Source organism: Microcaecilia unicolor, chromosome 6, assembly GCF_901765095.1.
Source record: "Microcaecilia unicolor chromosome 6, aMicUni1.1, whole genome shotgun sequence".
Taxonomy (NCBI): Eukaryota; Metazoa; Chordata; class Amphibia; order Gymnophiona; family Siphonopidae; genus Microcaecilia; species Microcaecilia unicolor.
In genome coordinates, this window is record NC_044036.1 from 320,294,535 (window position 1) to 320,319,712 (window position 25,178).

Here is a 25,178-nt window from a genome sequence, read left to right on the forward strand (position 1 = left end):
GCATTGTCCCTGAGAATTTTTTTTAAACTTTTATCTGCAGTGTACATAGTTTGTATTTTCAAAAATACACATGTTTTGGTTTGGAGGTGCAAATCTCTAGTCACACAATCTCCTTTGCCATTTTTCAAAAGAGAAAGCATACATTGGTGAGGGCTTTGCAGCTATGCAAGCGATATGCAAATTTCCCCCTTAAATTCTTTGGAAAAAAACTAGTTGGGTCTATTTTGCAAGGGTGATGGAAAGATGGGCGAAGCCTCTACTCACCCAATGAGCACTGGTTTAAAAGAAAAGTCTAGGGTGCTCGGGAGAGGAGCTAAGGAGGACATAGTTTGAACAGAGGATCTTTTGAAAGGAGCAGGGACTGCACACAGTGACAAACTGAGTGACAGACTGGTTGAAGCCTTAATCTTTGGGCTGCTGTCACATTTGGTCAGAAAGCAGATCTGGAATTTGGGTGATGGAAAAGGACTTGGTAATGCTAGCATTGTTCCCTCTAAACTGAGCGGGATTCCTCCACCTGCCAGTGGGGGGTGCTGTTTCACTATTATATTTTCAATAATGAGAGACAGGCAAACTCTGCAGGACTCCAGGGAACCTGCCTGTCCTTAGTGATTGAAAGCACAATATTGAGCACTACCCTTCACTGGCAGCAATGAAGTTGCAGGACTCCCGCTCAGCTTAGAGGGAATAGTAGATGCCATAGCCACCTAGAGGGGGGGCAGGGGGGACAAAATTCCCCGGGCCTCCAAGGGGGGCCCGGTGCCGCTGGGGGGGCTGGGGGGGGGGGCTAAAATGTGCTTCCTCACCTCGGGCTCTGGACCCCCCTCCCGCCAAAGTCTGGCTACGCCCCTGTCAGTGACTAGCGTGAATTGGCTTGCCGAAGTACGCCATGCAACACATAACTGATAATATTCTATGAGTTGCGCGTGTTGCTCGGAGACATGCCCATGTTCTACCCATATCTGTGCCCCCCCCCCTCGCAGTTACGCTGTAAGGGCCAGATTCAGTAAACAGTGCTCAAAAATCTGCACTGAAAAAAAACCGGCACTGCCCGCTGAGCGCCCTTTTTAGAATAGCGTATAGCGCCAATTCCCGTGCTCAACTTTGGGTGCAAGGACTTATGCCTGCTGAAACCGAGTGTAAATCCTGGCGCCCAAGTTGGGCACGCATCCACAGTATTCTATAATGCTGCACCCAAATTTTCAGACTGCCCCTGACCTGCCCAAGCCCCTCCCATGGCCACGCCTCCTTTTGGGTTGCACACTATGGGATTTGGGCACCCTGTGTTATAGAATCATGCACAGGTAGATGCGTGTACAACTCCTAATGGGTACCACTTAACGTCAATAATTGATTGTTAGCGTCCAATTATTGCCTGTAATTGGATCCTTGATCCAATCACTAGAACTATCTAAATTTGACTATTATAATGCCATCTATGCTAGACTAAAAAAACTCACTAAGAAAATTACAAACAGCCCGCTTTGTACTCAGGTTCCTATTAGATTGTAAGCTCTTTGAGCAGGGACTGTCTTTCTTCTGTGTTTGTACAGCGCTGCGTACACTTTGTAGCGCTCTAGAAATGTTAAATAGTAGTAGTAGTAGTTCCCCTCTACTCTAAAGCGACTCCCTTATTACTAAAATTCATTGGCTTCCAATAAATGCATGCATCACATTCAAATTATGTGTATTCCCTTATCAAATCATATATGGCCTATCTTCATCTTATATGCAGAAACTCCTGAGTTGCCAATACATAACGCCTCAACATCTTCTAGAGACTTCCTCGTTCTCCAGTTCCCAAATTGCACTGAAATTCAATATAAAACAATTTATAATGCTGGATTTATTTTATTTTATTTATTTATTCATACTTGTATCCCACAAGTATCCAAAAATTAGTTTCGGTTCAATGTGGCTTACATTTAACACTATCCTGATAGGGAAGCCGTCCCATCCCCTGTATCATCTTTGTCGCCCTTCTCTGCACCTTTTCCAATTCCACTATGTCTTTTTTGAGGTGCGGCGACCAGAATTGAACACAATACTCGAGGTGCGGGTTTCTTGAGAAGATATGTCTTAGTTCATTTCTTAAATGAAAAGTTGTGTTACAGTTAGAGTTGTGTATTATTGTTCCAGAATGATTAGTGTATAATTTTACTCTGAATTTAGAACTTTTCTGAACTGGAGGTAGTTCGTGATGCTTCTTATGGCTTTGGGAATTGAGTTCCACCATTTTGAGCCCAGGTAGCTAAATCCCGTCGTGTAGGTGGACTTATATAGTACGTTTTTGCAGTTGGGCAGGTGAAGTAGTAGGTAACCTTTGGTTCCTGGGTTTGCATTTCTTGGTGATAGTTTGATCATGTCTAGCATGTAATCCAGTGACATGCCAAACACTATTTTGAAGATGATTGTGCTGGTTTTGAAAAATAATCTGGCCTTGATCGGGAGTCAAACATTATAAGTAGTGGGGTTGCTCTATGATATTTTGACTTTTTGAATGTCAATCTCACTGCTGTGTTTTGGAGGGTCTGCAACAATCGTAGTAGGTTTTCTTTGCAGCCTGCATGTGCTGCATTACAGTAATCTAGTTGGGTGTCGTCGTCGATAACACACTGAAACCTTCTGCTCAGTGTGCTGCTGCGGCTAAGAAAGCGAATAGAATGTTGGGTATTATCAGGAAAGGTATGGAAAACAGGTGTGAGGATGTTATAATGCCGTTGTATCGCTCCATGGTGCGACCGCACCTTGAGTATTGTGTTCAATTCTGGTCGCCGCATCTCAAGAAAGATATAGTGGAATTGGAAAAGGTGCAGCGAAGGGCGAATAAAATGATAGCGGGGATGGGACGACTTCCTTATGAAGAAAGACTAAGAAGGCTAGGGCTATACAGCTTGGAGAAGAGACGGCTGAGGGGAGACATGATAGAGGTATATAAAATAATGAGTGGAGTGGAACAGGTGGATGTGAAGCGTCTGTTCACGCTTTCCAAAAATACTAGGACTAGGGGGCATGCGATGAAACTACAGTATAGTAAATTTAAAACAAATCGGAGAAAATTTTTCTTCACCCAACGTGTAATTAAACTCTGGAATTCGTTGCCGGAGAAAGTGGTGAAGGCGGTTAGCTTAGCAGAGTTTAAAAAGGGGTTAGACGGTTTCCTAAAGGACAAGTCCATAAACCGCTACTAAACGGACTTGGAAAACTCCAAAATTCCAGGAATAACATGTATAGAATGTTTGTACGTTTGGGAAGCTTGCCAGGTGCCCTTGGCCTGGATTGGCCGCTGTCGTGGACAGGATGCTGGGCTCGATGGACCCTTGGTCTTTTCCCAGTATGGCATTACTTATGTACTTACTTATGTACTGCAAGACAGAATGATTGTCTGGGGAAATAGTCTCTGATTCTTCTCAGTTTCCGTAGAGTTTTGAAGCTTTTTGATGTGATTGCAGAAACGTAGTCTTCAAGGGTCAGATGTTTGTCGAGAATGATTCCTAGTATTTTTATTTGTGGTTTGATTTGTGTTAGATTGTTGATGTATTATGAGGTTTTTGGTAAGTAGTGGGATTGTGTTGGCTGAATAAAACCAGGAGTTTGGTTTTGTCTCGGTTCAGTTTAAGTTTACTAAGAGATGGAATTCCCTTCCCAAGCGATTATGTCAAACTGACTATTTGATATTTCGCAAATTGCTAAAAGCTCACTTGGTAAGATCATCATCTCTCACTGACAAAAGCAACTGATTCACTGTATAGTCTTTAAGATCTACTGTTCCCGTTGATTCTACTGCGTTCTATTTTGTTAATTACATTGCAGTCACAAACGTTTCTGTCGATTTGTTCTACTTGATTGTGAGTCACATTGAACCCAAACCTTTTGGGAATAATGTAAGGTACAAATGTCATCAATTAAAAAAAAATAATAATAATAATTAATTAAGCTGCACATGTATCTTAGGATTGCACCCAAATTTGGGTGATCTTGATAGAATCTGGGAGTAAGGGACTTTGGCAAATGCATTATAGCAGTGTTTCCCAAGTCTGGTCCTGGAATACCCTTTGCCAATCAGGTTTTCAGGATATCCACAGTAAATTTGCATGAAAGAGTTTTGCATACAACGGAGGCAGTGTATGCAAATCAAGTTCATGCATATCCATTATGGATATCCTGAAAACCTGAGGGGTAAGGGGCAGTCCAGGACTGGACTTGGCAAACACTGCATTATAGAATAGCACTTTGCATTCACATATGTAATTGCCAATTATTGGTGTCTCTGACTCAAGTAAGCGCTATTATTCTATATAACATAAGCACACTTGGCACCGATCATTAAGTGTGACGGTCTCTGGGGTATATACTCTCGTCCGGTTTTTCTTATATTTGTTAATTATCTACTGTAATAAAAAGCACCTCCAATGTTCTGAAGCTGACTCCGTGGCAGTGAAGGGTTTGTAGGGTTCCTGCTGCCTGTAACGCTGTATCCGTCTCCTGTCCTGATGTTGGCGTGCTTCCTGGTTCGTCACAAGCAGCACTGACCAACCACACGATAGCAGCACGAGGCACACCAACGGACTCAAAGAATAGCGCAACCCGCCTGCCCGGACACAGATTCACACACAGAACTTCACCGAAGCAGAAAGACAACCGGCCTCAACACTGCCGGTACCGACGGGTAACCCCCCTCAGAAACACATGCAGCACCCCCTAGGAGCGGTAAAAGGCATGCAGGCTCGGCCCCTCTCTCTCCCTCTGAGCTCTGGTCTCACCCTTGCGGAAACAGGAAATGCGGGTGGGACCACAGCTCACAGAGAGACAGAAGGGACGAGCCTGCACGCCTTTTACTGCTGCTGCCGGCTGCCGTAACCCCGACGAGGTAAGTCAAGATGAGTTTTAAAATTCATAGGGAGGGAGCCTGGAACTGGAAGGGAGGAAGGGATGAAGGGAGGGACGACGACCGTGGAACTGGGAGGGAGGGGGGGAACCTGGAACTGGGAAGGAGGAAGGGAGGGGGGACCCTGGAACTGGGTGGGGGGGACCCTGAAACTCAGAGGGAGGGAGGGGACCCTGAAACTCGGAGGGAGGGAGGGGACGACGCTGGAACTCGGAGGGAGGGAGGGAGGGAGGGAGGGAGGGAGGGGACGACCCTGGAACTCGGAGGGAGGGAGGGGACGATGCTGGAACTCGGAGGGAGGGAGGGAGGGGACCCTGAAACTCGGAGGGAGGGAGGGGACGATGCTGGAACTCGGAGGGAGGGAGGGAGGGGACAACCCTGGAACTCCGAGGGAGGGAGGGAGGGGGGGCCGCCGTAACCCCGACGACGTAAGTCAAGATAAGTTTTAAAATTCGTAGGAAAAGAGCCTGGAACTGGAAGAGAGGGATGACGACTGTGGAAGTGGGAGGGAGGGGGGCCCTGTAACTGGGAGGGAGGGAGGGAAGGAGGGAGAGACCCCTGGCACACACTCTCATTCTCACGCACACACTCTCTCTCTCACAGACACACTCACACCCAGTCTGTCTCTGTCACACACACACTCGCACATTCACTCTCTCTCTCACACAGTCACTCTCAAACACACTCTCTCAAACATACACGCTCCGAGGAAAACCTTGCTAGTGCCCGTTTCATGTGTTTCAGAAACGGGCCTTTTTTACTAGTAACGCATAAAAACCACAGACACTCGTTAATTAATCTACAATTTTCAAGTGATACTACTGTGTAACATTTTTGTCTTTTTTAAATATGCAATAGTGCTCAGTGAAAGGGCCTGTCCTGCAGGACTATTTCACAGTATAAACTGTGTTAAATTGCCCAATATAGCATCATAGCGCTCCAACCTCCCTCTCTATATACGGTTATTTAAACTTGCTAGTTACAATCTCCTGTTTCATTAGCATCTGTTTCAGAGAAAAAAAGGGCAAGAGGGCACACTACTTATCTTCAGGTGTGGTGATCGTATTCATGAGTGCAAATACGTCCTACAGGAGTCCCCCTTTCAAAATGTGTCCATCCTTAAAACAGGGGCGTAGCCAGACAACAGATTCTGGGTGGGCCTAGGCAAGAAGTGGGTGGGCACTAAGTGTTTTTCACCACCACCAAAAAAATATCTCAGCTGGTGAGAAAACGCTTCTTTCCACCTTGGCTTACCATTAAAGGGAAGTCTTCAGCTGATAGAGCTTGGGATCTCCACCAGCTACCACTAAACGTATGCTACTGATGGGTGGGCCTGAACACTAAGTGGGTGGGCCCTGGCCCACCCAGGCCCACCTGTGGCTACGCCACTGCCTTAAAATGGCTGCGATCCGCAAGCTCGTCCTTGTTAGAAATTCATTGTCAGCAGTCCAAAACGCTTTTCAATTCCTGTTCCCTGCATGCGGGCATGTTTCGCTCAAAGGCGTCTTCAGGGGAACGATCTGCCGATCCTGTGGCGGGAACTGCACAGCCTTAGCTTACTACCGACCGAACGCCGGTACATGCGCGTACACTGATCATTAAGTGCCAAGTTCTAGAATGAGGGTGTTATAACAGTAGAAGCAGCAGAGACCATAGACATATCCAAGTTGATATTCACAGTGGTGTACCATGGACGGGGCAATGGGTGTGATCCACCCGGGTGCCGCCAGTTAGGGAGGGCAGGCAACCAGCAGAGTCGACAGCTGCGTGACTACTCAGTACACCCCTTTACTGCATGGAAGGAGGGAGGCAGCGGGTCGGAGGGGGGGGGGGGATACTCTGCCTCAGGTGGCAACCAAGCTAGGTACACCACTGGACATTGAAAGCGATTTAACTGACCAGAAACAGCGCCTGTTTGGGGCTAACCATTAATTTTCAGTGGAACTTAATCGGTTAGTTTCACTGAAAATAACTGGTTAGCACCGAAGTCAAAACGGGCTGTTTTGGGGGCGGAGTCAGCACTTTGCCGGTTACATGCCAATATTCAGCACTTAACAGACCAGGTTAACCACGTAAAGAGGACCTCATGAAAGTCAGTCCTATCTTTATGCAGTACTCCATAACTACTACTACTACTACAAATCATTTCTATAGCGCTACCAGTCGTACGCAGCGCTTCACAATTGAGCATAAAGAAAAGACAGCCCTTGCTCAAAAGAGCTTACAATCTAAATCAGGACAGACAGACAGGACAAATAAGAGATAAGGGTAGGACAGACAGACAGGACACATAGGGAAAAGGGACTATTGAAGAGAGGAAGACAAGATAAAGGTTACGAGCAGGTGACAAGTTAGGAACGAAAAGCAGCATCAAACAGGTAGGCCTTTAGCCCGGATTTGAACCAGTTAAGTGTTGAATATCGCACTTAACCGGTTATGTGTTAGCCGTCTCCACAAACCCAAAACTTCAATGCCAAAGCCCAGATGTGGTCCAGCATAGAATTTCTGGGTTTAACGTCGTCGGCTGATTATTTACCCTATCAAATATTAAGAGCTCAGAACCTGGTTTATCCTCTGACACATTTTAAGAACAGTGGGATAAATAATTACCGTATTTTTCGGACTATATGACGCACCGGACCATAAGACGCACCTAGGTTTTAGAGGAGGGAAATAGGAAAAAAAAAAATTTCTTTTTCCCTCCTCTAAAACCTAGGTGCTCCGGTGCGTCTTATCCGAATCCCTCCCTCCAAGTTCGGGATCGCCCTCAGGGTTACCTCCTCCCCCCTCCCCGGCCCTGTCACCACTTCTCCCCTTACTCACGCGATCTTCCCTGATGGTCTAGTGACGTCAGGGCAGGAAAGAGCCCCCTCTTTCCTGCCCAGCGCACTGCTCTCCATCCTCCTGTATGCATTGCTGCCTGACGGTCTCGGCGAGATTCAAAATGGCCGCCGAGAATTGACGTCTCGGCGGCCATTTTGAATGTCGCCGAGACCATCAGGCTGCGCACAGGAGGATGGAGAGCAGCGCGCTGGGCAGGAAAGAGGGGGCTCTTTCCTGCCCCGACGTCACTAGACCACCAGGGAAGATCGCGTGAGTAAGGGGAGAAGTGGTGACAGGGCCGGGGGGAGGGCGATCCCGAACTCGGAGGGCGGGCGGGCGGCCTGCCAGCCGGCCGCAGCCAGCCAGCCAAATCTCTACCTTCAGACTATAAGATGCACCCCCCATTTTCCTCCCAAATTTTTGGGGAAAAAAGTGCGTCTTATAGTCCGAAAAATACGGTAGCCCTTTTCACTTAAGCGTGGTTATGGTAGTACTGTGTGGACATGTGATACCAGCTGCTATAACTATTCTGTTGTAAATATTAAACTTACTGGGACTGTTTTCCTTTTAATCACATTCATGGTTGGCGGAGAGCTGTTGTTGCATCTGAAGTTTTCTTGTTGACTACATTTGACTCAAGCTGACCTAATGAGTAATTTCGGAGAAGGCTTTCCTGCCGTGCTGGCATGGTCCGTGTCCTGTAGGCAGCATGCCCATCCCTGTGGGTGGAGGACAAGGGTCTTTTTTTTGGTTTTGTAATTCTTGTTTGTATTCCTGCTCCTTGCTGAGCAGCTGATGGCATCTGGTATTTGCTTAATGAATTTCACAGTCTGCTACTTGAACAAGGATAACTTGGCCACCGATTGGGGAAGGGTAGAGAGGCCTCCTAAGCTGACTGCCTGTTGGAGCCATGAAAGAAGGAAAGGACTAGTGTTTGTTCGCCAGCTTTCTTTACTCATCTTAGAACCTTTGCAAGTTGGGGGAGGTAAGGCAGGAAGTTGCTGATCTTGTCTGGCCTCAGGATACAGGCCCAGCACAGAAAGTACCCTTCTCCACCGCCGCCAACTCCAGGCTCCGCCCTTTCTGCCTCGCCTCACCCCATGCCTGGAATAAACTCCCTGAGCCCATCCGCCAGGCCCCCCTCCCTGCCCATCTTCAAAGCCTTGCTCAAAGCCCACCTCTTCAATGTCGCCTTCGGCACCTAACCACTATACATCTATTCAGGAAATCTTGACTGCCTCAACTTGACATTTCGTCCTTTAGATTGTAAGCTCCTTCGAGCAGGGACTGTCCTTTTTTGTTAATCTGTACAGCGCTGTGGAGGAGTGGCCTAGTGGTTAGGGTGGTGGACTTTGGTCCTGAGGAACTGAGTTCAATTCCTGGCACAGGTAGCTCCTTGTGACTCTGGGCAAGTCACTTAACCCTCTATTGCCTGCTGCGTTGAACCTGCCATGAGTGGGAAAGTGCAGAGTACAAATTAAAAAATAAAAACCCTAGTAGTGCTCTAGAAATGTTAAGTAGTAGAAAGTTGCTATATGCATTCAGGATGAGGTTCCTTGGCCAGCAGCCAGTGTTGGAAATGATTCCCCCTTTAGGCGAAGAGGAAAGTTAGGCATTTGCTCATCTGCTTTCCATTCAGGGCAAGGGACCCCGGAATTCTTCAGTGGCAGCTTCTTGTATTTGTTTTCCCAGTTATTCCCGTATCCTCTTGTTAATCTGGTAAGACAATTACCTTCTGGGCCAACAATGGAAAGCAGAAATTCTAGACTGGGGCCTTTGATTTTTTTTTTTGGAACCAGCTGAATGTGGCAAGGACTTCTGTCGTAAACAGCAGTAGGCAAGTCTTGCCCTAGGGATGGGAGCATTTCTCCATGCCAGAGGATGAAGCCCAGTGGTTGAATTGGGAAGGGCTGACTCTAGGATAACCAGCATGCAATGGGAAATCTGAAATCAGTGTTTCCTCTTCTCTTGCAGCAGCTCCAACACAGCTTTCCCTCCAGAGGTGGAGGTTCCAGCACCCCTCCCCCTGCCGTCTTTCTTCCTCAGCCAAGTAGCATGCGCCTCCTCCCCACCCCTCTCTGCCCAGAAAGTGTCAGAACCCTTTGTAGCAGCTGTAAAATAAAAACACTTGGCCTAGTGGTTCAGAAGTAGCAGGCCCAGGCCAGTGCTCAATCCTGGTCTGGTCTTTCATGTCCCAGGTTGTCTGGGGTTAGGGGAACTATGTAGGTAAAGTTCTAAGACCCCAGTGGGGAAGGAGTCATGGTCTTTGTTTAAAGGTGACACCTAGTGGCCAGATTCAGGGCTCATGCTTGCACAGCTCCTGAAGGAGACCTGTTGGATGGCTCCTGACCAGACCAGGTATGTCAGGGACACAGGGAATATAAAACAGTGGGAAGGGTCATGGGATCAGATATTAGTCCTTGCTCCAAATTACAAAGCAGCAGAAGGAGGAAGCTGCCAAGTCAAACAAACCAGATATATTAATGTACATAGCAAAAACATATTAAAAAATTAAATATACAAAAGTGATGTTTCTTGTACTATAAATACAGGACACTAATGCTTAGCATAAGTCTGATTTGGTGTCTTCCCCTCCCTCTCTTGGGACAATGTCTCCAAATGGGTTAGTTGTGCACATACTGTGACAGTAATGAACCTCACTCATAAGTGGAGTATGAACTCAGTCTCTCAAATCTACTGCTAATTCTTGTTATAGAACGTGCATTGTGCCAAAGAGAGCTTCCCTCTGGAGTTCAGAAGATGTATCATATATAGGCAACTTATCTAGGTGTCCTTTTAATCAAGCCTGTGACACTCAGTACAATGGGGAATCTTTCTGTATCTTTCTTCCACATTTTTATGGTCTCAGACTGCATTTCTTGGTACTTGAGGAGGGTTACCATATGTCCGGATTTACCTGGACATGTCCTCTTTTTGAGGACATGTCCGGGCAACCGGGCGGGTTTTGCCAATCTGCCCGTTTGTCTGGATTTCTGGACAAACGGGCAGGCTGGTGGGCGGGCGGGCCGTCCTATGCTAGCCTCCCGGCCCTCCCTTCCCCTTACTTACTACTCTACTGCCTTGGGGGTCTAGTGACCTCTTCCGCCTTCAGGGTAGGAAAGAGCCCCCTCTTTCCTGCCCGGAGCACTGCCCTGCATCCTGTTGCTGATGACGGCGCTGATTCAAAATGGCCGCTGAGAGTTGAAGCGACCTCGCGAGACTTCAACTCTCGGTGGCCATTTTGAATCGGCGCCGAGATCAGCAACAGGATGCATGGCAGTGCTCCGGGTAGCAAAGAGGGGGCTCTTTCCTGTCCTGAAGAGGTCACTAGACCACCAGGGCAGTAGAGTAAGGTAAGGGAAGGGGGGTGACGGGGAGGGGAGTGGAGGGGGGGTGACGGGGTGTGTGACGGGGGAGGGGAATATGTGACAGGGGGCGGTGTGAGGGTGTGAAAGGGGGCGGAGCAAGGGTGTGAAAGGGATGGGGCGGGGTGTGAAAGGGGACGGGGTGGGGTGTGAAAGGGGGTGGGGAGGGGTGTGGTGGGATGGGGCATGTGTCCTCTTTTTTGGGGGGACCAAATATGGTAACCCTATAATTGAGGATCTTCTCTCTCTCCACACGATTCACCGAATAATCAATTCCGTTCTTGCGCATTTCTCCTTCCCCCCTATTTCCAGGATTCTTGGTTAGAATAGGAGTCTACCGAGTGATTCGTGTCGCTTCCTTCTGCAGAATTCTCTTCGGGTGGTGAACCCAGTGCTTCTCTGGCACATGTGGTGATGTCATCAGTGTCCTCCAGTGGCGTTGCATGGAAGGTGGAATTAGAACTCTGCCTGTTCTTTGCTTGCAGTTCTGGTAGTTTTGGGGGCTTTAAGTGATACTTCCACAGGCTTTGTATTACTGGTATTCAGTATGGGATGCTTCATCATCCATTTTGTATCTGTATAGTGCTCTGTATTCCTTGTAGTGCAATAGAAATGTGAACTAGTAGATAGGTAGCACTAAGGGTGGGTATCAGGCGAGTTCTCACCCAGACAGTTCCTACCCACCCACCAATTCCCCCTAGGACAATTCCCCCGAAGGACTCCCCCCCCCCCCCCCCCCCGGACATTTCCCACCCTCTCTAGCCTGTAGCTTCTTTCTTGTATCAGGTCCCCATAAGTCTTGGCAGGATAATTTGTTATAAATTGTAATGTGTGTTATTTTGAGGAGCTGAATTAGGTTGAAACCTAGTTTGTAGGGGGGCATTGCCCCCCACATGAACTGCACTTTGTATTTATCTATGTATTTATTTACTTATTTATGACATTTAGATCCCAGATTAAACATGAATTAGGTTCAAACCAGTTTGGGGGAGTGTGGGCGGGCATTGCCCTCCCCCCATAAACTGCATGTCTGGAAGGGAAAACGGATGTGTAAAAGATAATGTTGGGGGGGGGGGGGGGTGAGGGTGTACTGGCCCCCCAAACAATGTAGAAGAGAAAAGGAAGGAAGATTATTTGTCCTAGTGTGTCTTTTGGATTCCGGGTGTGAATTTTCATTTTATTCAGGTTTTCTTGATCATTTTGTTATTATGGGAGCAAAGGTCATTAAGAGCGCACCCTATATTGTCAGCAAACAAAAAGCGCAAAATGTGCCTTTTGTTTTGCTCATTTTTGTTTAACTTGTAACCAAATCCCATATATCTCTCAATTATCCGTATGTTCTAGCTTAAAATGATAAATAATAGCCTTATTTATATATATATATTTTTTTTATTTTTATGTGCTCATAAAATGTTCTTAAGAACTGCCAAAGACCAGACTAGGTCTACATTATGTCCACAAGCTGTTGATCATCACACATAGTAACATAGTAGATGACGGCAGAAAAAGACCTGTACGGTCCATCCAGTCTGCCCAATAAGATAAACTCATATGTGCTACTTTATGTGTATACCTGACCTTGATTTGTATCTGCCATTTTCAGGGCACATATTGTAGAAGTCTGCCCAGCACTAGCCCCGTCTCCCCCCACCGGCTCTGCCACCCAATCTCTGCTAAGCTTCCGAGGATCCCTTCCTACTGAACAGGATTCCTTTATATTTATCCCACGCATTTTTGAATTCCGTTACCGTTTTCATCTCCACCACTTCCCGCGGGAGGGCATTCCAAGTATCCACCACTCTCTCTGTGAAAAAATACTTCCTGACATCTTTTTTGAGTCTGCCCCCCTTCAATCTCATTTCATGTCCTCTCATTCTACCGCCTTCCCATCTCCGGAAAAGGTTCGTTTGCGGATTAATACCTTTCAAACATTTGAACGTCTGTATCATATCACCCCTGTTTCTCCTCTCCTCCAGAGTATACATGTTCAGGTCAGCAAGTCTCTCCTCATACGTCTTGTAATGCAAATCCCATACCATTCTCGTAGCTTTTCTTTGCACCGCTTCAATTCTTTTTACATCCTTAACAAGATACGGCCTCCAAAACTGAACACAATACTCCAGGTGGGGCCTCACCAACGACTTATAATTTTTTCTTTATATCAGTTGGTGCTTTCCTTTAAATCAACCCTATTTTTAGATTAAATTGTGCCACTTAGCTTATATGGGTCCTGTGGTTGAACGACCTGCAATGACATGGGATATGTCATTGCAAACAGCCCCTCACAAGATAACACCATAGTTTTACTCTTTTTTTTCCTGTGGCTACTTTTCCCCACATATAATGTGCCAAGATCTCAGTCTCTTTGCTTATGGGAGCTCAATTTGATTCCTTTACTGGCCAGTCACCACATGGCCCTGAACAATTCACATAACAACCAGTGCTGAAAAATTAAGATTGCAAGCCCTTTGCATACTTATGCTGGGTATTTATTTCTAATAATAACTCTGCTCTCTTCACTCCACATCTTTCCTTGCCCAAAAACTGTGAATAGTCACAGCTGCCAACGTACCCAGCTCCAGGAAGGAGATATTTGACCACTCTTAGTTTTGTAGACCCTGATTCTACCCAGTGAAATGCAGTGTTCCAGTCAGTGGCGTACTAAGGGGGGGGGGGGCGGTGGGGGCGGTCCGCCCAGGGTGCACGCTGCTGGGGGGGTGCCGCGCGTCTGTTGGCAACGCTCGTTCTCTGCTCCCTCTGGCCCCGGAACGGGTTATTTCCTGTAACGGGGCAGAGGGAGCAGGGAACGAGCGTTGCTGACAGATGCGCGCCACCCCCCCCAGCAGGTAAAGATGCACCGGGGGGGGGTGTCGTTTCGTTGGGAGGAGCTGCCCCTTTCACGTCCCCTGTCCCGCCCCTTCCACACCCTCACCTCCCCCCCCTGTCATCTCTCTCCTCCCCCCATCCCCTTACTCTGCTATCCCTGGTGGTCTAGAGGTGCCTCTTCAGGGCAGGAAAGAGCCCCCTCTTTCCTGCCCGGAGCTGCTAGCTGCCCTGGCCTGCATCCTGTCCTGTGGTGAGTCCAGCTCTCGGCGTTTCAAAATGGCCGCCGAGAGTTGAAGTCTCGCGATGCTGCTTCAACTCTCGGCGGCCATTTTGAAACGCCGAGAGCCGGACTCACCACAGGACAGGATGCAGGGCAGCTAGCAGCAGCACTCCGAGCAGGAAAGAGGGGGCTCTTTCCTGCCCCGAAGACGAAGAGGTACCTCTAGACCACTAGGGATAGCAGAGTAAGGGGAGGGGGGATAGTCGCGTTTCGCCGGGGGGGGGGGGGGTGCATCGGCGATCCGTCCCGGGTGTCAGCCCCCCTAGGAACACCACTGGTTCCAGTCCCATAATGCATCAGGATGGGGTTGTCAGATATCCAGGACTGGTCTAGAATCTCCCTCTTGGATCTGGGTAACTTGGAAGCTCCAAGTCAATAATTTTGTTTTATAAACACAGCCCAGGTTTTTCTCCCTTCCCTCCCCAACATCCATCTTCAGCTGGACACTCGTGCTTTGAGTTGAAAGAGTCTTCACTTCGGGTCATGATGGAGGCATTTTCTGAGGTGGTGAAAAAGTCGTAGAGGCCCATTGCATGCCTCATCCATCACTCCTGCACCAATCTCTCACAGTAGCAATGAAGCCAAGTGCCAGGCAAATATACAGAAACCATAAGAATGTGGAGCGGCTTGGAAAAGGAGGCAAACGCTTTATGCCAGAGCATTAAGAGTGTTAGAGGTCACATTAACACAGAAATTTTGAATTCTCTGCACCTTGCATGAGAATCAGCAGGGAAGTCTTGGATGTGTCTGTAAACCTTTAGTTAAGACTGTGCTTCTGGATGTGTCTACTTTTGGCACACCTGGTTAAGAGACTTTCGGGGTGCTGGGTGCAGGAGATCCCAAGGGAGCATCTTTGAAAGGACAGATAGTTTCTAGCAAACTTCAGTTTTACAAAGCAACATTTACATTCACTAAATTAACCTGTCCTGCATTATTTTACTGTAACTGGTGGTTACTGCAGGGGCAGACTGACCATTTGAGCCCAGAGGCTATAGGGGGCCGTTTAAATCAGTTTGGGTATCAGGCGGATAGAAAATGAGAGCAGATAAAGACCATATGGCCTATCCAGCCTTCCCATGCACACTAGGGGTGGGTGGGCAGCCAGAAAAGTTTTCTTTTGTTTCTAGAAATGTTTATTTGTTTGTTGTTTCTCCCTATTTATTTATTTATATTTTGCTCACACCTTTGTCAGTAGTAGCTCAAGGTGAGTTACATTCAGGTACTCTGGATATTTCTCTGCCCCAGGAGGGCTCACAATCTAAGTTTGTGCCTGAGGCAATGGAGGGTTAAGTGACTTGCCCAAGATCACAAGGAGCAGCAGTGGGATTTGAACTGGCCACCTCTGGATGTCAAGACCTGTGCTTTAACCACTAGACCATTTAGCCACCGGAGCAATGTTGCTAAGAGTGTGCAGTGTTCACAGAGAGAGAGCTCTCTTTCACAGTACTGTTCGCATGCGTGCACACAGTGGCGTTCCTAGGGTGGCTGACACCCGGGGCGGATCACCGATGGACACCCTCCCCCCCTCCCCCGGTGAAAGGACATCTCCCCCCGGGTGCATTTTTACCTGCTCGGGGGGGGGGGGCTTCGCTCATTCCATGCACCCTCTGCCCCAGAACAGGAAGTAACCTGTTCCGGGGCAGAGGGAGCATGGAACGAGTGGAGCCGACAGGTGCGCGGCACCCCCCCCCAGCGGCATGCACCCGGGGCAGACCGCCCCCACCGTCCCTCCCCCCCTTGGTACACCACTGCGTGCACGCTTTCTAAAGGAGTGCATGATTTTCCAGAAGAGCCAACAACAAGAAACAACACAGGGCATGTTGACGTGTCCTGTTTTGTTTTGTTTTTTTCAAACAAATGCACATCCCTAATGCACACCTAGTAGTAAACTCTACAGTCCCATTCCAAGGGATTGAAATATCGATCCCAGGGGCAGTTCAGTGCTTCCTAGCCTGTCTTGAGGACTTCCAGTCAGTTGGGTTTTCAGGATATCCACAGTGAATATTAACGATAGAGATTTGCATCCACTGGTCCCATTGGTTGCAAATTCATCTCCTGCATATTCGTTGTGAATGTACGGAGCTCCTCTAGAATGGGTTTGGAAGCAGCTGCACTAACACCCAAATCTTTGATGCTTTTATAAATGTTTTGGTGTTCCTGCTGAATTATTCTCTTTGTGATTTTTTTTTTTCTTTTCTCTCCTGGTGTCAGGTGGCCTACGGCACCACTGAGAATAGTCCTGTTACCTTCCTGAGCTTTCCACATGATGACATAAATCGGAGACTGAACACAGTTGGACACGTCTTTCCCCACACGGAGGTGAGGCTCTCCGGTCACTTTTCTCATAGTGTGCTGAAGTTCTCTACAGGGTTTAGTTTGAGGTACTGGGGCTGGAAGACTTTGAGGCCCTCCACAACTTGGTTGGGGGGCCTGATGATCTGATTCCCTCCCCCCCCCCCCCCCCCTCACCCTTCATCCTTGAAAAAATAGTGATGGACCCCACTCTGTCTCCTGGAAAGACCAAGAGCTGATGATCAGTCAGATCCACCAACCACCCTCCAAGGAAGACCAGGTAACCAGCTGGGCCCCCTTCCCTCCCACCATTAAAGACCATGGATCTCAATCTTTCTGTCTCCCCTACACTGCTTTCCCCCATTGCCCTCTCTCTCATGTGTAGATACAAATTCACAGACAATTGTGTATCTCACAGGATCCCTGGGTCCAGCTCCTCCTTATCCTCTCCCTTTATGGTCCCTCCTCTCAGGCAGGCCCTCCCTGTGCACCCCTCACTCCTTAATACCTTTATCATCTTCCAGCCTCTTCTCACTCCTGTCTCCTCCTCCTCCTTCCCCCTGACCAAATACTTTTTTCTGCCCCTTCCTCACCTTGCCACAGCTGTCAAAACTTGAATGTCTGATTTCAATTTCTTGTTCTGTTCCAGCACTGTGGCACTGCAGGTGGGTTTAGTGACCAAACTCCTGCATTGCTCTCAGTTTCACAAGAAGAACTTGGGAGTTGATGCACTCATAGGAACAGAGCAAGGAAGCCATTTGGGTCCTAGGAAGTTTGAACTAGAGAATGACACCGGGACAGGGATGCATGGTAACCACGGGGACTGAGCCCACGGTGTTGGGGCAGGGACAGATCCCACGGGGCAGGGATGGGGACAGAGCCCGTGGGGAGTGTCATTTTCTACTTTGAAGCCTGTTAATGAACTGGACTGTTATTTATGTTTGAGTGATGCAGACGACGATATTTTGATTTTTTGGAAAAACAAGCAAACATGCTGGCCACAACTAACAAAATTTGCATGGGGGATCCTGTATATTCCTGCTACCGGCACATCTTCTAAGAAGACTTCTTCTATTTCAGGAAGGACTATGGAAGACAGGAGAGGTAGACTGAATCATGAAGTGGTTGATGACTTTCATCCACAGATTAAAAAATCATAACAGTGCTTCATAGGGCATATTTCTCCTGAGCTAGGGTTTACAGAGTGGGTTGTGTTTTGTACCCCTGGACATTTTAATAGGGTGGATTAGGATTCTTTGGGGGTACAAAAGGGTAGTAGAAGTCAGCTATTTTATTTATTTTTGTTACATTTGTACCCCGCGCTTTCCCACTCATGGCAGGCTCAATGCAGCTTACATGGGGCAATGGAGGGTTAAGTGACTTGCCCAGAGTCACAAGGAGCTGCCTGTGCCTGAAGTGGGAATCCAACTCAGTTCCTCAGGACCAAAGTCCACCACCCTAACCACTAGGCCACTCCTCCACTGTTGCTACTATTTGAGATTCTACATGGAATGTTGCTATTCCATTAGCAACGTTCCATGTAGAAGTCGGCCCTTGCAGATCACCAATGTGGCCGCACAGGCTTCTGCTTCTGTGAGACTCACATAAACAGAAGCCTGCGCAGCCTTCTACATGGAATGTTGCTAGTGGAATACCAACATTCCATGTAGAATCTCCAATAGTATCTATTTTATTTTTGTTACATTTGTACCCTGCACTTTCCCACTCATGGCAGGCTCAACGCAGTTTACATGGGGCAATGGAGGGTTAAGTGACTTGCCCAGAGTCACAAGGAGCTGCCTGTGCCTGAAGTGGGAATTGAACTCAGTTCCTCAGGACCAAAGTCCACCACCCTAAGCACTAGGCCACTCCTCCACGCTATTGTTGGGGTTGGAAAGGTAGAGGGGAGGGGGGAGTTATTATAGTTGCTTGTTGTTATTATTGTTTTCTATTTGTGATTTATAAACAACAGTTGCACAGCATATTGTTCCTTTTTATACTTTAATAAAAAGATTTAAATATAAAATCATAAGTGTTCAAGGCTTCTGCAGATGATGACAGAGCCCACGGGGTTGGGTTGGGATGGGGGTGGGGGCAGGGACAAAAATTGCGAGGACGGGGCGGGGACGGAGATAGAGCCTGCGGGAACAGGGTTGGGGATGGAAACAGAACCCACGGGTACGGGGACAAACTTTGTCCCCGTGTCATTCTCTAGTCTGAGCCTGAACTCACAGTGGTTAGTGAGGACCTACAACACAGCTCAACACAGCAGCAGCTAGGACCGGAAGGTAATCCAGGCCAGTGGAGCCCCTACAAATGCAGAGCTAGACCCAGGCCCTATGGACCCATGCCTAGGTATTTTGGATTTAGAGCCCACTGTTTTTCTTCCCTTTAATTCATCTCTCTTTTCCCAGGCAAAAGTTGTGAGCCCTGAAACTGGTCAGACTCTGCCTTTGAATGCTTCTGGAGAACTCATGATTCGAGGCTACTGCGTTATGTTGGGGTATTGGAAAGATGAAGAGAAAACCAAAGAAGTGATTACTCCGGACAAATGGTACAAGACTGGGTATGTTTAATACGCTTTTCTATCAGCAGGGGACTCGCATTTCTTTACGTGAAGAGGCCAAAGTAGTGGAGGAACCCAGGGATATGTTGGAGAGAATTATGTAGGACTTAGTTGTAGAACAGTTGAACAAGGTATGAGGTGTGGAATGAGGTGAGGTTGGGGCACAGAGGTAGCTTTGTAACCTGGATTGACTACTGTCAGAGCCAGGATGCCCTACCGCTTTAGCCTTTCCTTATAGGGCTCTTCAGCTTGGAGAAAAGATGTCTGAGGGGAGATATGATAGAAATCTATAAAATAATGAGTGGAGTGGAATGGGTAGATGTGAATCGCTTGTTTACTCTTTCCAAAAATACTAGGACTAGGGAGCATGCAATGAAGCTACAAAGTAATAAATTTAAAACAAATCGGAGAAAGTATTTCTTCACTCAACATGTAATTAAACTCTGGAATTCATTACCAGAGAATGTGGTAAAAGCGGTTAGCTTAGCGGGGTTTTAAAAAAGGTTTGGATAGCTTCCTAAAAGAAAAGTCCATAAGCCATTATTAAGATGGACTTGGGGAAAATCCACTTCTTATTTCTAGGATAAGCAGCATAAAACGCATTATACTGTTTTGGGATCTTGCCAGGTACTTGCATCCTGGACTGGCCACTTTTGGAAACAGGATGCTGGGCTTCATGGACCTTCAGTCTGTCCCAGTATGGAAACAGTTATGTACTTATGTACTTCTATGAGGCCCCTGCTTGCCTGCTGCGTTAGCAGGGGTGGAGGGAGCAGGTACTTAGTCTAAGATCTCAGAAGTTTGTCAAGGCCCTCCTTTGTTATTGGGTTAAAAGAGTTATGTTTTACTGATCAGTCTGGGAATGGATTGAGAGGTGGATGGGGCTGTGGGTTGTGAACAGAGGGGACAGAAGGCAGGCAGGCTTCTGCATGTCCAATGAGTTTTCTGGTTTCAGAGACATTGCTACTTTGGATGAGTACGGATACTGTAAGATTGTTGGACGCTGCAAAGACATGATTATCCGGGGAGGTGAGAACATTTATCCAGCAGAAATAGAACAATTCCTGCATACGCACCCCAACATCCAGGAAGCTCAGGTAAGCAGGCTGCAGAAGGTGGAGGTTTAGTAATGGGGAGAAACTGCATCTCCAGGATTGGTGAACAGGTAGGGCTGCTGGGTTGCCCTTCAGGGAGTTTTTCTTTTTTTTTGAGTAGCATAGGTTTTGATCAGTTCCTTTCAGTGTTAGGAGGAATGGGGTGAGAGTGGATGTGTGCAATGGCAGACAGGTCGAGTCCTTCAGTTTGCGTGCAAAATATTATGGACCGCATCAGACAAATGAAACCATCCAGAAATTGTTTTTCCTCGGCTTGATGATCAAAGGTAAATGCGGGCGCTAGAGGCCACTAGTTCTGGACTTAGCACCTCTATTTATCTCCTCCCCCATGATCAGCAGGCTGACATCGCCCGAGCGAAGCAATAACGCAGAGCTCATTTAAATTACATTTAAATGAGCTCTGCTTGTATTCCGTCCCTATGATTAGAGAACAGTGGTTTGATCGTAGGGGCGGAATAGCGCCTTAATCCTATGCCAGCTCAGAGCTGGCGTTAGGATTAAGGCTTTGTTCAGGGCTGCCGAGAGACTGGGCTGGGCCTGGGGCAAGGCTGCCCCCAGAGCCCTGCCCCCGCTGCCCCCCCCCCCCCCCGAGGCTGCTGCACCGCAGTCCCCAGACTCCACCCGCCCACCCCCGGTCCCGTCGACAGCCCCCCTCCGTCCACCACTGGGCCGGTCTCGGGATTCAAATGGCCGCCGAGAGTTGAAGCGGCCTCGCGAGACTTCAACTCTCGGCGGCCATTTTGAATCCCAAGACCGTCACAGCAATAGGATGCAGGGCAAGGGCAGCACTCCAGGCAGGAAAGAGGGGGCTCTTTCCTTCCCCGAAGAGGTCACTAGACCACCAGGGCAGTAGATAATAAGTAAGGGGAGGGGAGGGAAGGTGACAGGAGGAGGGGAGGGGAATATGTGACCCGGGGGGAGGGGAGGTGACGGGGGGGCAGGGGAGGGGAATATGTGACAGGGGGCGGGGTGAGAGCAAGAAAGGGTGGGGCAAGGATGCGAAAGGGATGTGGTGTGGGCGGGGCAGGGTCGGGGCAGGGGACGTGACATGTATCCTCTTTTTCAGAGGACGAAATATGGTAACCCTAGCCTTAATGCTTTAATGGCAGGTCTCAGTTAAGCGAAAAGAGGGTGTCATACAGTCCATATGTATGCAATTTAACTTAATTGTAGAAAAGAATTTGAATGTTAGCAGCTTTCAGGTATTGTAACTGTGTAACTCTGATAATTAAGCGTTGTATAGTAGTGGATATAGTGGTACATTTTGACTTCACATAACTTTGTATGATTAAACTACTGCTGCAGGCAAATTCTTGGGCAGACTGGATGGACCATACAGGTCTTATCTGCCATCATTTACTATGTTACTGTGTAAGACCTAGCAGAGCCGGTAGTGGAAGGCGGGGCTGGAGGTTGGGAGGTGAGGATAGTGCTGGGCAGACTTATACGGTCGGTTCCAGAGCCAGTGGTGGGAGGCGGGGCTGGAGGTTGGGAGGTGAGGATAGTGCTGGGCAGACTTATACGGTCTGTGCCAGAGCCGGTGGTTGGGAGGCGGGGCTGGTGGTTGGGAGGCGAGGATAGTGCTGGGCAGACTTATACGGTCGGTTCCAGAGCCAGTGGTGGGAGGCGGGGCTGGTGGTTGGGAGGTGGGGATAGTGCTGGGCAGACTTATACGGTCTGTGCCAGAGCCAGTGGTGGGAGGCGGGGATAGTGCTGGGCAGACTTATACGGTCTGTGCCAGAGCAGGTGGTGGGAGGCGGGGCTGGTGGTTGGAAGGTGGGGATAGTGCTGGGCAGACTTATACGGTCTGTGCCAGAGCCGGTGGTTGGGAGGCGGGGCTGGTGGTTGGGAGGCGAGGATAGTGCTGGGCAGACTTATACGGTCGGTTCCAGAGCCAGTGGTGGGAGGCGGGGCTGGAGGTTGGGAGGTGAGGATAGTGCTGGGCAGACTTATACGGTCTGTGCCAGAGCCGGTGGTTGGGAGGCGGGGCTGGTGGTTGGGAGGCGAGGATAGTGCTGGGCAGACTTATACGGTCGGTTCCAGAGCCAGTGGTGGGAGGCGGGGCTGGTGGTTGGGAGGTGGGGATAGTGCTGGGCAGACTTATACGGTCTGTGCCAGAGCCAGTGGTGGGAGGCGGGGATAGTGCTGGGCAGACTTATACGGTCTGTGCCAGAGCAGGTGGTGGGAGGCGGGGCTGGTGGTTGGAAGGTGGGGATAGTGCTGGGCAGACTTATACTGTCTGTGCCAGAGCAGGTGGTGGGAGGCGGGGCTGGTGGTTGGGAGGTGGGGATAGTGCTGGGCAGACTTATACGGTCTGTGCCAGAGCTGGTGGTGGGAGGCGGGGATAGTGCTGGGCAGACTTATACGGTCTGTGCCAGAGCCGGTGGTTGGGAGGCGGGGCTGGTGGTTGGGAGGCGGGGCTAGTGCTGGGCAGACTTATACGGTCTGTGCCCTGAAGAGCACAGGTACAAATCAAAGTAGGGTATACACAAAAGTAGCACACATGAGTTGTCTTGTTGGGCAGACTGGATGGACCGTGCAGGTCTTTTTCTGCCGTCATCTACTATGTTACTATGTGATGCTCCAATTTTTATTTTGTGCCCCAGCAATCTTCCCCAATTTTATTCCCCCCCCTTTTTTTTTTGTCTGGGGTCCAGACCACATGCTATCTCTTTCTCGCTGCCTATGTCTGGGGCACGAGCACACCTCTTAATCTGCCTCTGGAGACGGCATTGCTTGCCTTTCTCTCCCTTCCATCCCAAGCACAAGGCGTTATCTGGAAAAGTGAGTGTAAGGGATACCTTGTTTTAGGGCAGTCCATTTGGTGGCTCATACCCCCAAGGGCCTATAGAATATTTTTCTCCCAGTGCTCTCCCCTTCTTCATTCAGCACATGCACATTCTTCTCCTTTCTTCCTGGTGCTTTTGCATGCTCTGTTTGCCCTCTTCCTCCAAAGGTGAGAACGGCAGCCATTGTGTGCACTGTGCAGTTGCTTGTTTGGGGTTTTTTTTCCCCAAACTTCAACTGCAACTCTAAAACTCCCACCAAGTCTCTTTTCACTCCAGTGTCTCAAGGCCTCATGTTGGGTTCCATCTCTATGGGGTACTTTTGTCTCAGACAGTACATTCGGTGGCTCTCTGGCCCCTAAGGGGTTCCTCATCACATGTACACTCTTCTCCAAGGCACTATGACCTCTTTGAGGAGATGAGGTTTCCCTTCAAGGCCCAGGCATAGATTCTATACTCCACCAACTAACTCTTCTGATTATTTGGGCAAAACATCTACTGCTTTGAGGTAGTCTTATTTTCCTGAGATTGTACAGCATTTGGAAAACACTTTTCTGTTCGGCTACACATCATACATCTCCTTCATCTGTGTCTATGATCCCTATCGCTGCATGTCAGGGCTTTGGGGTTCGGAATTTTCAATAGTGCAGGGGAGGAACCTGTTCTCTCCCCTGTTGGATGCTCTTCCACACAAACTCATCACAAAGAAATCCCTTCTCTGTTTGTGCCTCTCTCTTTCTGTCTTGTAACTCATGCTGTCAAGTTCACTCCTGAAATTCAAGCAAAGGGGTAGGTACAACCTCAGAGTTTCAAATACACTTTAGATGAGGACAATAACTTAAATCTCAAGGGAGTCTTCACATTGGACAAAACCAGGGCCGTGCCTAGGGTCTCCGGCGCCCCCCTGCAGTTGGCGCCTCCGGTACCCCCCCCCCCCCATTGGCACCGCGCCGCTCCCCCCCGAAAACGATCGCTACACTGCCCACCCTCTTCTCCCCAGATCCTTTTCCTTTTTTTTTGTTTAAATTTACCTCTGTCCGGCGGCGCTCCCCCGCCCCGACGTGTCTACTAGTTTTCTTCCCTTCGCTAAGTGTCCCGCCTTCTTCTGATGTCATTTCTGACGTCAGAAGAAGGCGGAACACAGCGAAGGGAAGACTAGTAGACACGTCGGGGCGGGGGAGCGCCGCTTCCTTCTCACTGACGCTACGCCGCCAGACAGAGGTAAATTTAAACAAAAGGAAAAGGATCTGGGGAGAAGAGGGCGAGGTAAGCATGGTGCGGCGGGGCGCCCCCCAGAGGATGGCGCCCTTCTGCCATGCTTACCGTGTTGGCACGGCCCTGGACAAAACCAACTAAGCCCACTAAATAAATAACTACTCCACGACTCAAAAATCTGTACAGAAATCCAAAGGCAATCCAAAATGCACACCACACTCTTGGAATCTGGCTTATAAGGGGTTAAGCAGAACCAGTACCATCATCCTAGCAAAGAATGCTGTATCAGAATGGTATACACCATCTCCCTACACAGTATAGTCCTGGGGCCAGAGATATATTTGGAGTGGAGGCATGGCCTAATGGTTAGTGCGACAGTTTGTAGACCTGGGAAACTAGGTTCAATTCCTGCTGCTGTTGCCTGATGGTCGGCAGTGGGTTGAGATCCTTGAGAGCCAGGTTCAATTCCCTCTGCAGCTCCATGTGACCCTGGGCAGATCACTATGCCCTCCATTGCCCCATAGACCTGAGGAACTAGGTTCAATTCCTGCTGCTGCCTGATGGTCGGCAGTGGGTTGAGATCCTGGGGAGCCAGGTTCAATTCCCTCTGCAGCTCCATGTGACCCTGGGCAGATCACTTAGCCCTCCATTGCCCCAGGTACAATATATAACTTAGATTATGAGCCCATTAGGGACAGTACAACGTACCTGTAATAGAAATTGTAAACTGCCAAGTCCCCTCAGGAATTACTTGTGGTATATCAAGTGCAGAAAATAAGTAAATACTAGGGGTAGTGAGGGTCCTGAAAGGATCCTTATATGTGTTATCCATCTGTAATTTAATAACACACCCTCTCTCCTCCTGACTGTCGCTTCAGGTGATCGGTGTGAGAGACCCAAAAATGGGAGAGGAGGTCTGTGCTTGTATCCGACTGAAGACTGATGATGAGTGCTCGGCTGAGGATATCAAAGCGTTCTGCAAAGGAAAAGTATGTCTTCTTCCCACCCCTCCACCCCTTTCA

The 25,178-nt window shown here is 48.6% G+C and overlaps 1 protein-coding gene across 1 annotated transcript in view; it reads left to right on the top strand.

Moving 5' to 3' along the window:
• The window catches only part of ACSF2 (acyl-CoA synthetase family member 2), a 138,294-nt gene that overhangs the window by 106,879 nt on the left and 6,237 nt on the right, over positions 1 to 25,178 (top strand). Inside the window, exons 11-14 of the mRNA XM_030208351.1 lie at positions 16,394 to 16,501; positions 18,889 to 19,040; positions 19,996 to 20,137; positions 25,035 to 25,145. Coding sequence (XP_030064211.1) covers positions 16,394 to 16,501; positions 18,889 to 19,040; positions 19,996 to 20,137; positions 25,035 to 25,145 — 513 coding nt within the window. The remainder of the gene's footprint in view (positions 1 to 16,393; positions 16,502 to 18,888; positions 19,041 to 19,995; positions 20,138 to 25,034; positions 25,146 to 25,178) is intronic.